Below are 15,626 nucleotides of genomic sequence, written 5' to 3' on the forward strand. Positions count from 1 at the left end.
GGGATGAAATAGATGTTGGCCGATTCTCAGACCTACTCAATACGCTCACAAAATTTCATGAGAATCGGTCAAGCCGTTTCGGAGGAGTATGGGAACGAAAACTGTGACACGAGAATTTTATATATAAGATTTTTCTATCAATTTTGAATGGATTTTCTTTTTTGTTTTATTCTTATAGGAAGGTCATAGAGTCTAATCTCATACAGCTGTTATCCTTGGTATCATTTCTGTATTTTAATTTATTTTTCTTTATTCTGAGGGGGAGGTGATTGTGAGTAATGTGGACTAATGATCCCATTGCTAGCAATGTACCATGTCAGGTCGACCTCCACCCGGTTCCCCCTGGAAACCATCGTGATACATTCCCGGTGAATTTGTCACGTTGGGCTAACTGACCTGACGTCATGCTCATCTTATCATCCTCCACTGGCGCCCCGCCAGCATAAACCGTTAGCGCAGCGGGTGCACCATTCCATTATCATCCACAAAAATATCCTATATGTATATGCTTAAATCTTTATAACTATGCAACGAATTTTGAAGCGGTTTTTTTAATAGATAGACTGATTCGAGAAGAAGGTTTATATGTAATACATGTACACCCGTACGAAACAGGGGCGAGTAGCTAGTGTATCAAATATGTATAGAGGGGGGGGGGGGAGAAGGATTGTTATAATGTGGACTAAACAAAACCTGGACTATAACAAATAGTGAACTTTGAAAATAGTGTTAAAATAAGATTTCATATAATTGTATATGCAGTGTAAGAATTCATAATGTAACAATACAACACAATGTAATGAAAACTGTGAAATTAGTAGTAGTGTAAGATTTATATAATTGTATATGCATATTGGTAAATGTAACTGGCTCCTAATAAAGATGGGTGACACTGCATGTTGTCAACTCACCCGGCCGGCCAGCGGTGGTTCTGGGCCAGACGGATAAGGTCTGCCTCGGTGCCACTGTTAGGCAAATTGTAACATCTCATGGAGTTGTACAAAAGTGGAAATTAAATAAATATTATAATATTGTAAATTACGGATGAATATGTCTGTGGAAAATTGTATTTAAAAATGAAAAAAAAAAAATGTGGACTAATAACCTCATTGCTAGCAATGTACGTCAGTTTGACCTCCACACGGTTCCTCCTGGAAACCATCGTGATAAATTCATGGTAAATTTACCACGATGGGCTAACTGATATGACTTATCATCTTATCATCCTCCACTGGTGCCCCACCAGCATAAACCGTTAGCGCAGGCGGGTGCATCATAACATTAAAACCCTTTTTTTTTTCATTATGTTTTTTTCTAAGAAATATTTTAGTTAAAATTTTGAGTCTAGACACGACCTTCTTATGATGTTTATGGACTCAATTGCTTTACAATGCATGGTGATTCTGTTCAAGACTACCATTGCTTATAGCCTTGAAAATAGCCAATTTCTGGTGCGGTTAAAATTCTGCGGTTCACTTTTTATGACCGAAATTAAACTTTAGGACACAATGGTAATGTTTTATAGAACAGTTTTAGATTTTTTCCAACAAAATTTTAGTGTTATCTTCGACTATTTTAGATTTTTTAAAGATGATTATGTTCTTTATCAACGAAGTGTTCAGAATAGATTAGAAAATCATTTATTAAATTAAACTTAATTTAAGCACTTTTGAATAGTCATAATATTTTCTTTAATCTAGTGCTCATTCGGAAATCTATCTCATCACAAGAAGAACCAGCAAGAAACTTGTGTGTTGCTCTTTTAAATAATCCTTGTAAGTTCACATTTTACAAGTGGAAACGTGTGAATACGTACTAATTTATTATTAATAAGTTTAATTTAGTATTTATATTTTTTCTATTTGAGTATTTAATTCAATTAGTGCTAATTGGTAGTTTGTATTCACACACTTAAATTTAAAAATGTAAAGTAACAATAAAATTATTTAAAAGAGCAACACGCAAGTTTCTTGCTCGTTCTTCTTGTGATGAGACAGCTTTCCGAATAAGCGGTAGATTAAAAAAATGTGATGACTATTCAAAAGTGCTTCAATGTAAGTTTATTTGAATATATGATTTTCTATTCTATTCTTTTCTACTCAGTAGGGTGTCGTAGCTTCTATAGCTTTTCTATTAGTGCCATCGAGTTATTGGAAGACATTTTCTCAAAAAAACCAGTTGCGTGTTAGGTTAAGTTCACTAATTTTATGAGTTTTCTATAAATATTTGCTAAAATTGAAAATATATGTCACTTTGTACTTTCTAATTTGGAATTTTGACGTAGACCTGAGCCCAAAACCTGTTATTTTTATAATTACAATTAATTAAAAAGATGGACTTCAAGTAAAAGTACTTTTATTGAGAAATTACCACAGAGTAGACTAGTAACAAAAAATAAGTATCTGTATTAAAAATATACATTGACAGGAACTGGAAGAAAGGTTCGATTTTATTATTTTACAACAAAGACATTACGAGTGTAGGTAATTATGACAGACAGATATCGTAATTATACACATAACCACAGATCATAAAATGAGGTATTTGTGTGATAGTCATATGCATATATTTTCCTGGCAACTAACGTGAGTGGGCTCAATTTATAAATTTCCAAACCGATCTTGTAAGATTATGCCCTAGAGGTACTGCTCTTGCGCCGTTGAATTGTTACAAAATCAAATTTACAAATTCTTATGAATAAAGTTTATGTGGTTTTATGTTACTAGCTGTGCTCGCGGTTTAATCCGTGTAAATTTCAATATAAAATATAGCCTATGTATAACTCTGATGCATAAGTTATATTACTGTAAAGTTTCATTTAAATCCGTTTAGTAGTTTTTGAGTGAAAGAGTAATAAACATCCATACTTACAAACTTTCGCGTTTATAATATTACTAGCTACTTGCCCCGGCTTCGCTCGGTGTACATGTATTACATATACAAAACATATACAAAACGTTTCAAAATCGTTGCTCTTGAATCAGTCGCTATCAGAGTGATTCAAGAGGAAGTTTTATATATTATATATATATAAAACTTCCTCTTGAATCACCCTATCTATTTTCAAAATCCGTTGCATAGTTTTAAAGATTGAAGCATACATAGGGACGGACAGACAGCGACAGCGACTTTGTTTTAAACTATGTAATGATGATTAAGATTATGGTTTCTTGTAATGCAAGAAATTTACTATTTTCCTTCATCAAAGTACTTGATGCATATTTTCAACTAGCTGTATACTGCGACGTTCTCTGCTTGAATTGGGGTGTAAAAGATATCCCAGATGCAAATCGAGATTGTTATTTATCTGTGTTACAAGTTTCATTATAATAATATTATTATCTCAGGACAATTCACACAACGCCATCTAGATCCAAGTTAAGCTAGCTAAAGCTTGTGTTATGGGTACTAGACAACTGATATAAATACATAGATACATTTTTTTTTTGTAAATAAATACATATTATACATAGAAAACACCCAGACCAGAGAGAAATGTTTCTACCGTGCGAGAAATCGAACCCGCGACCATCGGTCGTAAAGCGGTGTGCTAAACCACTAGACCATCGAGGCTATCAAATATAAGCACGCTTAGCTAATTATGCAATTAGTAAGCAAATCTTGCGCACTTATGAATGTTATATTGCACAATTTTATCGCATTAAAATTCAAAACATTGTCTAAGTTTTCACTATGAAAGACCTTGTTCAACGTTTGAATCATTTGTACTATTGAATATTATTATCGTTAATAGCTAACTATCTCTTCTTCTTTGGCTTCGATGACCGCAGTTGGTTTGTTTACTACCTTCTATATATATGTATATATGTAAATGAATTGCTGTCAGTCTCGCTAAAACTCGAGAACGGCTGAAGCGATTTGGCTAATTTCAGTCTTGAAATATTAGTGGAAGTCCAGGGAAGGTTTAACGGTGATAAAATATGAAGAAATTGCATGTGAAATAGTAAAAATGACAATTTTATTCTCCCATACAAACTGCTGATGTCTGTCCAACACGATGCGTTCAGAAATTAATTGTGTAACTAAACTTCAAAAAACATTTGATGATTTAATTTTGAGGCGGTCTGATATCTGATTGAGGTGTCTGATAAAAATATACATATTTTGTGAGTATATCGCATATTCCATTCACCACGACGTCGACAATTCTCAATCTTCTGACTTGGTAGAATATTAGATCAAGGATGCTCAAGATCAGGATGACCAAGCAATAATAGACAAGAAATCAAGGACCGGCTAGGACCTTGATTACTTGTCTAGTCTTTGTCTTGTCTTGAGATCAGTTGATTTTGCGGTTAAATGCAATCAAAATTTCGTATTAAATAATACCCTTAGAAGAAATCCGACCAATGGAAAGAAGGGTAACCAATAGAGGTCAAATCATCAAAGATTTGTACGGCAACTGTGTAATGCATTCCCATAATAATATCAATATAATTCAAGAGAGCAATATGTTGTGGGAGAAGATAAATTTGGTGACGACAACTGATACGATTGTGGACAAGTTCAGACTCCATCTACAACAGAAAGTAATTCCCGTAAGTCCAACCTTTCCCTAGGTGTTGACTGTACTTGATCACAAATACAAACTTTTCAATACAGTCCATTAAAGAATGATATTCGCAATATGACTGCCATTCCATCTGAGATCATAGTTTTGGTTGCTATTACAGATGGAGTGATGATGTTCATTAGTGTTACAAATTACTCGGCAGATGAACATGTCATAAATAAAGGGACCATCTCTAATTGTATTGGGATTCTCGGTGTCGACATCTCTAGTAGTATTAAGTTCCGCAGTCACCTGGAAGAAAAGGTAAAGCTGGCGTCCAAGAAGCTCGGTGTGCTCAATAGAGCGAGGCGGTACTTCACTGCGGACCAGAGACTTCTCTTATATAAGTCATAGGTTCGGCCGCACATGGAGTACTGCTCTCGTCTTTGGGCGGGAGCACCTGGATACCAGCTCGGTCCTTTTGACTCGGTTCGGAGACGTGCTATGAGGCGAGACTTCGCCTCGCTTTGTGTGTTCTATCGATTATACAACGGACTGTATTCTGAGGAATTGTTCGACATGATGCCGACAGCCACCTTTTACCACCGCACCGCTCGCCATCGACAGAGAATTCATCCCCACACACTGGAACCTAAGTGGTCCCGAACAGTGCGGTTTCAGAGGAGTTTCCTCCCGCGTACACTTAGATTGTGGAATGAACTTTCTGCCGAGGTTTTCCCACGAGACTACAGCATGGGGTTTTTCAAGAAGGGTATATTAAGGTTTCTTAAGGGCCGGCAACGCGCAAGTGATACCCCTGGTGTTTCAGGCGCTCATAGGCTACGGTAATCATTTACCATCAGATGGGCCGTATGCTTGATTGCCACCATCGTAGTATATAAAAAAAATTGTTCTGTTGGGGGAAAAAGATTCTTAGTAAAGTGGACTGTTGTTCCATCCCGTCCATTGTTATTAATGTACCATGCCAGTTTGATCTGACACGGTTGCTCCTGGAAACCATCGTGATGCAACCTGCTAAATTTGTCACGATGGGCTAACTGTCCTATCATCCCCCACTGGTGCCACGCCAGCGTAAACCGTTAGTGCAAACTCCTGTTTATATGCTCCTGCATTATATTACGATCCATTAAAAACTGTTCTGTTTGAAGCAACTAACTTTTTTGTGGTAGCACTACGACCGTGCTATCTTTTTTTAACAGGCGTTTAATTAATTGAGGTACATTATCGTCAGTTTAAAAAGAAATCCACTGAAAATGAAATGTTTCGGACTGGACTCTGATATCCGAGTGTAAAATTGATGGATTTGTTTATTGGGATATCCAAATACCATAAAAGAAGAATCACCAATTTTACATTAAGATTTTATACTATAGAATAGAATAGAATAGAAAATCATTTATTCAAATAAACTTAATTTAAGCACTTTTGAATAGTCATAACAATTTTTTTTTATCTACCGCTCATTCGGAAAGCTGTCTCATCACAAGAAGAACGAACAAGAAACTTGTGTGTGGCTCTTTTAAACAATCCTTGTAAGTTTATATTTACAAATATAATTTCAGAAAGTACATAGGCAACTAAATAAAAATCAATTGGCTGAATATATGTAAGCACGTCACTTAACAACTGCTACTTCTATTTACCTAATGGATTATCTATCATATTTCTATTGCCTGGGGAAGGTTCAAAAGTGAAAGAATTAATACATATATTTCTAATATAACATGGTTTTGAAGCAATTTGGTCTAGAAATTTGTAAAAATTTCCAAGTATAATTTCTTTTCAGTAAAAGGTGACTAAGAAATTAAGCCGATACATTGTTAGAAGAAAAACTTTAAAAACTATCTTCTACCTAGGAGCCGTCGTAATATGCTGTTAAGTATAATTAATGTAACATATATCATAGTAAGTTATATCCTCTAATAAGGAGTAGTTCTTGCCCAACAGTGAGACGATAATGCGTTGTTTTTATAAAAATAATGAAAATGCGAATAATCTAAAGGGATATTAAGGTGATAAATAAGACACAGAAGTCAGTCTAATTTTTTTATTTGTAAAAAAAAAACAATAATATTAAATAATACAGTGAGCACATGCGCTTATTGCTCGGGAAAAGAAACAGTCTTCCGGAGCAAGAAGCCGCAGTATAGACCAGTTCCAACTAAACTGAACCGACCGTAGCAGCAAGCAGACCGATGATCCACCAGTGAGCAGATCCTACCAGAGAGCTAAGATGACCAGCTGCTGCTACAGACCAGACGTAAACAAATCAATAAATAAACCTTACGCTACACTTGAGCCTTCCGACTGATCCAAATTAAACCTTAATATAATTACACCTCCTGAATGTGCAATAAATAAAGGTATGTGCGATCACAATTATTACTCTAATTCACTAAGTCTAAATATATATTTCATAAGCTAAATAATTGTTTAATATCAAATTCGATTTGTACCAAATTTCTTTACGTTTCGTATCTAAAGTGTTAACGTCACATTGGGCGACAAGAATCTAAAATTTGTTCTTACCTCGTAATATGGAATTAAAACTATACACGCATGCTTACGGTAATATCTGCTTTGTCATGTTCTGATTGATTACAGCTAGCAGTAATGGCAACGTGGCTGGGACGGCCGTGTGGCTTCGGCGCGGCCCTATAGTGTCACAAGTTGACTAGCTTAGTTGCTTACATATCGATCACACTACCCTCGCTTCTCTCACTAAACAAATAAATAACTTATCGCCTAACACGAAGAGCTATCCACTAATAATTCTCTTTCATAATTTGACACATTAAAACAGACGCTTAACGCATCTGATCTCTATCTCGCTCCCCTAAACATTATATTTGTTTTATAAATAATTTGTCCAACTAATGCACATTTAATTACCAGATAGCACTGGTCTACATTACAAATATATCTATCCCAAGCAAAGAAACAGTGCTTGTCTGGGAAATAAATTGACGAGCTACGCACTAAACCATTTAACAGGGTTACTGCATAAGAACTCATAAATCTAATAGTCTCTACATTAACTTATAGTTTCAAGAAAGAAACTTATTAACTACGAAATGCTAATTAGCTGAGGTTCCATCGATATACTGTGGCATGACTTTCACTGCGTTGTGCTTGAGGCATCTATTGGTAGCGCCTCTATTCTCTGGTTAGTTTTCGAGGACAGTTCAAATCCAGAAGATGTTGTGATCTCGCTTGATACTGAAAATTTGCTTTCTGTTGCAGTCTCCGCTGATGACGAAACAGGGATGTTCTCTGCAGATACCTCCTCCAAAACCGTTTTTTCGCTCTTTTTCATTATTACTTTAGTGGGTTGCCTGTTAACTGACGGTACATAAGTCTGTGTAATTATTTCTATATCCTTCTTGTCTGTTTTGTTTGCTACCATGTCATCAGATACATTATCTATAATGGGCCTGCGGGTCGTAGGCTCCACTTTGTCATGAGGTGGAGAAGCATCCGTGATACTCTCTGAATCATCATCTTCAATTTCAATAATTTTTTGTTTAGTTACTGGTACCTGATTCTTACTCTTGAATGGTACTTCAGTAATGGAGTTTACATTCCAGTTGTTATTTTTACTTTTATAACCAGCATTGACAGGTATTAATTCCTCAGAATCAGAAATACCTACTGCCCCAGTAATGTGGTGTGTTACGCCAGGTTCATCAGTATGATCACTGATAGATGCAACATCGCCGACTAAATTTATAAAATCTTTAAGAACATTACTTTTTTGTCTGTCTTCAGATACAATCAATGCGGCACTTTTATCAGAATCTGGTGATATTTTAATTAACTCCACACCATCAGTAGCACTTTCAGATGAACCAAAAGAGGTTAATACGAATTCAGTAGTTTCAATATTTTCTGTTGAGTGACTTTCCGTATTTGTTGGTACAAATTTAGATACAGCGATTATCTCTGGATCTGCCAAAATTATTTTAGTAGTGTCAACCAAAGGTACCATCGTAGTTGTGGCAATTTTTTCTTTTGTTATGCTTTCAGATACATCATGCGGATTTTGATCACTAGTCTCTATTGGCAACGAACTAATTTCCGTTTGTGAAGCAACTTCTGTAGCTTCATTGGATTTAGCTATAGAACTTGTGGTTTCTATCTGTGAATTTTTTGTGCTCAATGAAGATTCAGTAGTTTCAATAATCTTGGGCGATACTACTTCAACTCGTGGTACATTTTCAGTGCTAGAACTTATTTCTGGTTTATCTTCTATCGAATATTTAGATTTTTCAATTTTTAGTTTAGGCTCTGGAGTACTTGCAATTGTACTAATTGGTGTAGATTGAGTAGTTAATGTTGTCTCAATTTCGTCTAATTCTCCAGTAATGTCCTCTGGTACCATTGAAGGTACATTCAGAATTTCAGTTGGTATAGCAGATCTAAGATTGAGCATTGAATTATCTTTCGTACTAGAAAACTCGGTGCTCGTTACAATTTCTGATTGAACTGTACTTGATTCAGTGGATATTTCTGGTAGTTTTTCAGTCGTTAGTGGTTCTTCGGGAATATCTTTAAATATTTTTACCTGTACTTTCTTTGTAGTAGTTGCTTCAGTTGATGTAGTGGTAGTTGTTAAAATTTCACGACTGCTGGGAATGTGATCACTATCAATATTTGTTTCAGGCATGATTTCATCATTGTGACTTCCTTGTACAGACAAGTCATCGGGTAAAGGCGGGAACGCTGGGTTGTGGTCAAAAGGTGTATCTTCTTCTTCTATTATTACAGGAGCTTTGGTAGTACTCGTAGTCGATGTCACTCCTGAATTTACTGAAGGCAAACCCACTGTTGCTAAACTTGGTATATTTGATGGATATATTTCACTATTTATAGAATCTTGAGTAGAAAAACTGATTTTGGAAGGCGTGGCATCATCAGTATTTTTACTTGTGGAAAAATTATCTGTACTCGTTTTAGTAGGCCCTGATGTTATGACAGTAGGCGAAGAAGATGGGCGTACTTCAATTACTAGAGGACGTTCTGTAAGTTCATACTGATTATCGATGTTTTTCTCTGATGTCGCTTCACGGGGAATGAGAGGAGATTTTGAAGATGGGTATTCAGCAACCTCGATACTCGGCGATGGTAATATTTCCTTTATTTTTACTTCAGTAATAATTGGAATCTCCGAGACGGGAGTAATTTCCTTGATAGTTATCTCTGGTTTGATAATTTCCTTTGGTGCCGTAGGAACCACGCTAGTTTCAAAAGTGCCAGCTGTAGATCCGCTCGACGATGATGGGGAAATACCCGGTAGAGATGTGACACCTGTAAAACAAAGAATTCAAATTAAATTTGTAAAATAAAGATAAAAAAAAATATATCATTACTTCATGTAATTGAGGTCTCAGAGTAGTCTTCAGATTTATTATATCACCGATAGAAAGCGAACCCAAATAGTAAACAAATTTTTCCATAGTAGCCATCATCTCAATATCTATATATACTTTTATGTCATTGGAATTGAACAAACAAACTGATGACCCACCTAATGATAACATGCTAACCGTCTTCTATAAACATACTGGTATGTACATGAACAGTATGGGACAAAGTTACCTAGATACATCAAAATAATAATTGCAATTAATAATGGCTAGTAAGACAAACTCAATATTGTGTACTAAGCACTGCTGTGTCTAAACTGTGTCACCCCTCCTTACATTTTCGTATCGTCATTTAGTATATAAGATAATATTTTTATGTACATATTTTCAGTCTATCATCATCTGTATCATCGTAGATCCATAGGTCGCTGGTTCAGATCCGGCTCGAAGGACCAATGTTGAGAGCGTGGACTGTAGGTTGCTGATGATAAAAACACCTTTGCTGGACCAATTAATAACTTAATTACACTCAGCAACGTATAGCATCTGTTAGACAATATCGTGGAAGCCAGATAGTTAAAAAGGAATTCAATGGTGCCACCCTCTAGCACTTATTCCATGGTATTACCATAGATATAAACATAAAATGATTATTTGTTGCTAGCAACAGACTCTACCAACAATATCTTATTGTTAACCCGCAACAAACAGCACTACGGAAATCTCGTTGCCATTTCAGACGACAAAGATGTAATACATCTTATTAATATTATAATCGCGAAAGTTTGTGACTTTGACGGATTTTGATGAAACTTTATAGTAATATACACGAGAATGACATACAGGCTATAAATTTCACGCGTATAAAATCGCGGTTAACAGCTATCGAAATATAAATTTGATCGCCTATAAATCTTTATAAGATTCTAGTTAAATTTGAAATAATGTGCAAAATCTGATAATTTTCTAATTGACAAATATTTATTAATGAAATGAAATGAAATTTATTAGTTAGATATTCGATAATATGTTCAGGTAATAATATTATTGGCAACTGTTTAATTGCCCCATTTTACGGGCATGCAAATTTTAGTAACTGTAAGGACTGTTATCTTTTTTAGACGAATTATTAGACGAAATTGGTAGAGTCACGGCGTCTGTCTTCTACTTGTCAGCATCGCACATTGCGCGGAGGAGTGTAGACAATATGGAGAGACTAATGGTAACAGGCAAGATAGAGGCTAAAAGACCTCGAGGCCGAAGTCCCACTCGATGGTCAGACCAGGTATCTCGTCAGTTAAACATTACTCTCAGCACCGTACTACACCAGGCGTCTGAGCGCAATCGATGGCGACAGCTGGTCGACAGGATACTGTAGAGTCGCGATCCTCAGCAGTGAGGCAATGATTAAGAAGAAGGACTATTATATAAAAAGTAAGTAATACCTCTAAGAGGACAATTGTCGTATTCTGGACAGCATCGGCCAGGGACCAGGCGTGGTTTACAGTCGTCCCTCACGAAGCAAGCAATGCGCCGGCAGACGACCTCGCCTCCCTGGCAGTAACACACCCGGCACGGGTCCGCTGGGTCCACCAATTTCTCCCCGTTGCCGTATACACGCCCTTCTTGCTCACATTCTGAAATTACAACAATTTAAATGATTAGTAACATTATTAATAGTAGACTGAAAATTTCCGTAAGTAATATTACTAGGGCCCTCACAGGACACTGCAAATTGAACAAGCATATGGCTAAGCTAGGCCTATGCACGACAAAAATCTGCAGATTCTGCCAAACTGAAGAGGAAACGCCACTACGCATCCTATGTGGTTGTAGCCCAATCATGCATAAACGAAATATCTTCTCAGAAAAGTTTACATTTATCCTGAGGAGATAAAAACCATCGCTCCTAAGAATATCCTTCAATTCTTGTCCCTGACGGGTCTAGGTAGCGAACTCTGAAAAAGGGCGAGCACAATAGATCTATGTAGGTCGCAGTGCTACAGGTACTACAAACAGCTGACAATAGCCCAAACAACACAATAAAAAAAACGTAATGGAAGCGGACTATGGACATATTCAAATTATATTAGATACACAGTTAGTCTAGGCTCTGAGGCCTTTCTCAGAGCCTAGACTACATACGCTAAAAAAGGTAGTATGGGGTTTAAAGAGAAGACGAAAGGTTATATGGAAGCATCGTCACTTTTAATGGTAAATGGATAAAGATTATTTCTATTTCAAATAAATAAATAATCTCACAACAATTCACACAGCGTCATCTAGACCCAAATTAAGCGAGCCAAAGCTTGTGTTATGGGTACTAGACAACTGATACGAATACATTTTTTTCGTAAATACATATGTATATATTATATATAGAAAATACCCAGAATGATACAAACAATCATACAAATGTTTGTGCCGTGGGAGGAATCGAATCCCGCGACCATCGGAAGTAAGGCGGTCTGCTAAACCGCTAAACCACCGAGGCCGTCATAATAAATATTTGTATATTTGCATGGTGATTGTAGTGTCGTGGTGTGTGTTGTAATAAATTTATTCTACTCATATTCTGAACCATATAATATGACGACCTCGGTGGTCGCGCGGTGGTACTTCCGATGTTCGCGGGTTCGATTCCCCCCCGGCACAAACATTTATATTCATGAGTATGATTGTTTGTATCGGTCTGGGTGTTTTCTATGTATAATATGTTTGTATTTACGAAAAAAATATCTATGTATTTGTATCAATCATCTAGTACACATAACACAAGCTTTAGCTAGCTTAACTTGGGTCTAGATGGCGCTGTGTGAATTGTCCTGAGATTATTATTATTATTACTATATAAAGTGATTACTAACCACATTGGTAGGTGGGACAGCAATGGTCAGGTCGGTGGAGCGCCTTGCAGCCAGGGCGGGGCTCGCACCGCTGTCTCTCGCACTGAACTGCGCCAGCGGCACATGAGCAGCGCTCGCACGGCGTCGAACCCGGGAACTGGTCACCAGGCATGTACACCACATCGCCCACTGCACAACTACCTGCAATTCACATCAAAATTCAAAATATCTTTATTCATGTAGGTCTATTACAGACTCTTATGATATGTCAAATCTACCGTCAGTTTGGAATGATTTCAAGATCTTGCTGTTAGTATTCTTGTATTAATAGTGAGTATTCTTTTTAAATAAATGTTTATTTATTTATTTTCGGAAAACCAAAGCTATTTACAAACATAGTTATAAATATAATTAAATGATAACGGCCACTTATAGGTTTTCACGGATAGAAACGTAATATAAAATAAATTACAGTACTAACACGAGAGGCGTGTTTGTGTCATAAATACTCATAAAATCATATATCAAACAATAACAATCTACTAAATTAAAACATATGCTGAAATTAACAAACAAACATTTTTAAATAATGTAAATGCATATAAGTAACATTAAATTCGATACTTATAACTATGTTATACAGGTTTACAATAATACAATTGTTTTTTTATACAATTAATAAATGAACAATAATAGTTTTACACAAAGGGACCCAACTAAATTTTTTTCTGTATATTTATTCTGTAGCAACGACCTTACAGAAAATAGCTCCCATATCAGTTCCATACAAATATTTAAAACTAATCTGGTAAGGCTTAGCCAGCACTTTCGAAATAAAGATACAAAAATATATTTGTTACGATATCACATTACATATCTTTGAATTTTTAGGCTTTTCTATACTATGATATGTATATATTATACACTAGCTAGCTCGCCCCGGTTTCGCCCAGATGTATATGTATTATATATACAAACATTTCTCTTGAATCACTCTATCTATTAAAAAAACCGCTTCAAAATCCGTTGTGTAGTTTTAAAGATTTAAGCATACATAGGGACGAACAGACAGCGACAGTGACTTTTATACTATGTAACGATATAATGTAATGATATTGAAAAATTCATTCTTCAGTAGAAAACTACATTATACGCGAAAAACTAGAACTTAATTTTATTTAAGAAAAAAAAACAGAGACTTCTACAATAATTGTATCTGTGCGAAGCAATGACTTGTATATAATATTACTAGTTACTCGCCCCGGCTTCGCACGGGTGTACATGTATTATACATATACACCTTCCTCTTGAATCACTCAATCTATTAAAAATAACCGCTTCAAAATCCATTACGTAGTTTTAAAGATTTAAGCATACATAGGAACGGACAGACAGCGACAGCGACAGCGACTCTGTTTTATACTATGTAATGATTAGTCACGCTAATTAAAATAAATTTACAAATATTCCAAAAGTGATTCATTGAACTTACCTTCTTTAAGTCCTGATTCTGTACGCGTAACATTTGTAAGTGGGTTTATGGGTCCTGAAACAATAAAAAAAACAGTTTAAAATTATTGTACAAAACATATTACGCCGACCCCAAATAAGTGGGATAAGGTCAACGGCGGATCCAGAGGGGGGGTCATGAGGGGGTCATGACCCCCCTGAGCACAGGTGGGCCACTAATTGAACATAATGAATTTATTTATATATTTTGTCACCATACAGATTTTATTAATAAGTTTTAAGTTCAGTACTTACGTACATTAATAAAATACCTACTTTTTACTTGTATCTATTGTTATCAGAAATTATAAGTTCTTCACTTCATCACGACTATGTGACCCCCTCCTGGCGACAAAGCTGGATCCGCCCTTGTATAAGGTAGAAGCCGATGTTGATGATTATACAAAACATTTCTATATACCAGACAACAAATTAATTTACTACTAAAATTAATAACTAGATCTTAACCATCCAAAGGTTGAAAAGTAATTCAATTGAGTTTCTTGCCAGTTCTTCTCAATTGGATCTATACACCGAACTGGACGGTAGGGAAAAAATTATAATATAAAAATTTGACGTTCATAAGCGGCTAAAATGTCCTACATGAATAAATGATTTTAATTATAATTTGTTGCCTGAAAGAAATCTCTATTTAGCGATAAGGCCGCCCATTGTTACCTCTGTATCTTACTGTAATTATATTTTACATATTCGTATATATACGACGAACTCAGTGGTCTAGCGGTCTAGCACACCGCTTTAAGTCCTATGGTCGCAGGTTCGATTCCTCGCACGGCACAAACATTTGTATTCACGAGTATTGGTCGGTCTGGGTATTTTCTATATAATAAAATATGTATGTATTTACGGAAAAAAAAATCTATGTATTTGTATCAGTTGTCTAGTACCCATAACACAAGCTTTAGCTAGCTTAACTTGGGTCTAGATGGCGCTGTGTGAATTGTCCTGAGATTATTATTATTATTGCTTTTGTTAATGATTGATTCACTTCACTATTTGTTACCCAAACGTCATGTAAATTATCATAAAACTCGCCACCTACTTTCCTGTCCATTACTGTACGATATTGTCCGTCCGTCCACTTATCAGAAGACATTTGTTATCCGGCTCAACTGTCCGAGCACGATTGAGTAATACGTCTCAGTAACTTTCACATTTCAAATATTAGCGAGCGAAATAATAGTTTAATAATTCAATCAAATTACACTTTTAAACGACACCTAAAAAAATACCTTTTGCAGGTACAAAAATCAATCTAGGCAAACATACAACACTACTTTTTATATCTGTATCTTTATAAATTCAAATTCAAAAATCATTTATTTATGTACGACATTTTAGCCGCTTATG

The 15,626-nt window shown here is 35.8% G+C and overlaps 1 protein-coding gene across 1 annotated transcript in view; it reads right to left on the reverse strand.

The window, feature by feature from the left end:
* Positions 1-6,567: 6,567 nt before the first annotated feature.
* Positions 6,568-15,626, reverse strand: part of LOC131854111 (mucin-5AC) — a 109,426-nt gene continuing 100,367 nt past the window's right edge. The window contains exons 3-6 of the mRNA XM_059205237.1: positions 14,239-14,292; positions 12,768-12,947; positions 11,346-11,537; positions 6,568-9,841 (exon numbers count right to left, since the gene is read on the reverse strand). Coding sequence (XP_059061220.1) covers positions 7,653-9,841; positions 11,346-11,537; positions 12,768-12,947; positions 14,239-14,292 — 2,615 coding nt within the window. The 3' untranslated portion in view covers positions 6,568-7,652. The remainder of the gene's footprint in view (positions 9,842-11,345; positions 11,538-12,767; positions 12,948-14,238; positions 14,293-15,626) is intronic.

This window comes from Achroia grisella, unplaced genomic scaffold (genome assembly GCF_030625045.1).
Source record: "Achroia grisella isolate CSIRO2021 unplaced genomic scaffold, CSIRO_AGI_Agris_v1 utg970, whole genome shotgun sequence".
In the NCBI taxonomy this organism is placed as follows: Eukaryota; Metazoa; Arthropoda; class Insecta; order Lepidoptera; family Pyralidae; genus Achroia; species Achroia grisella.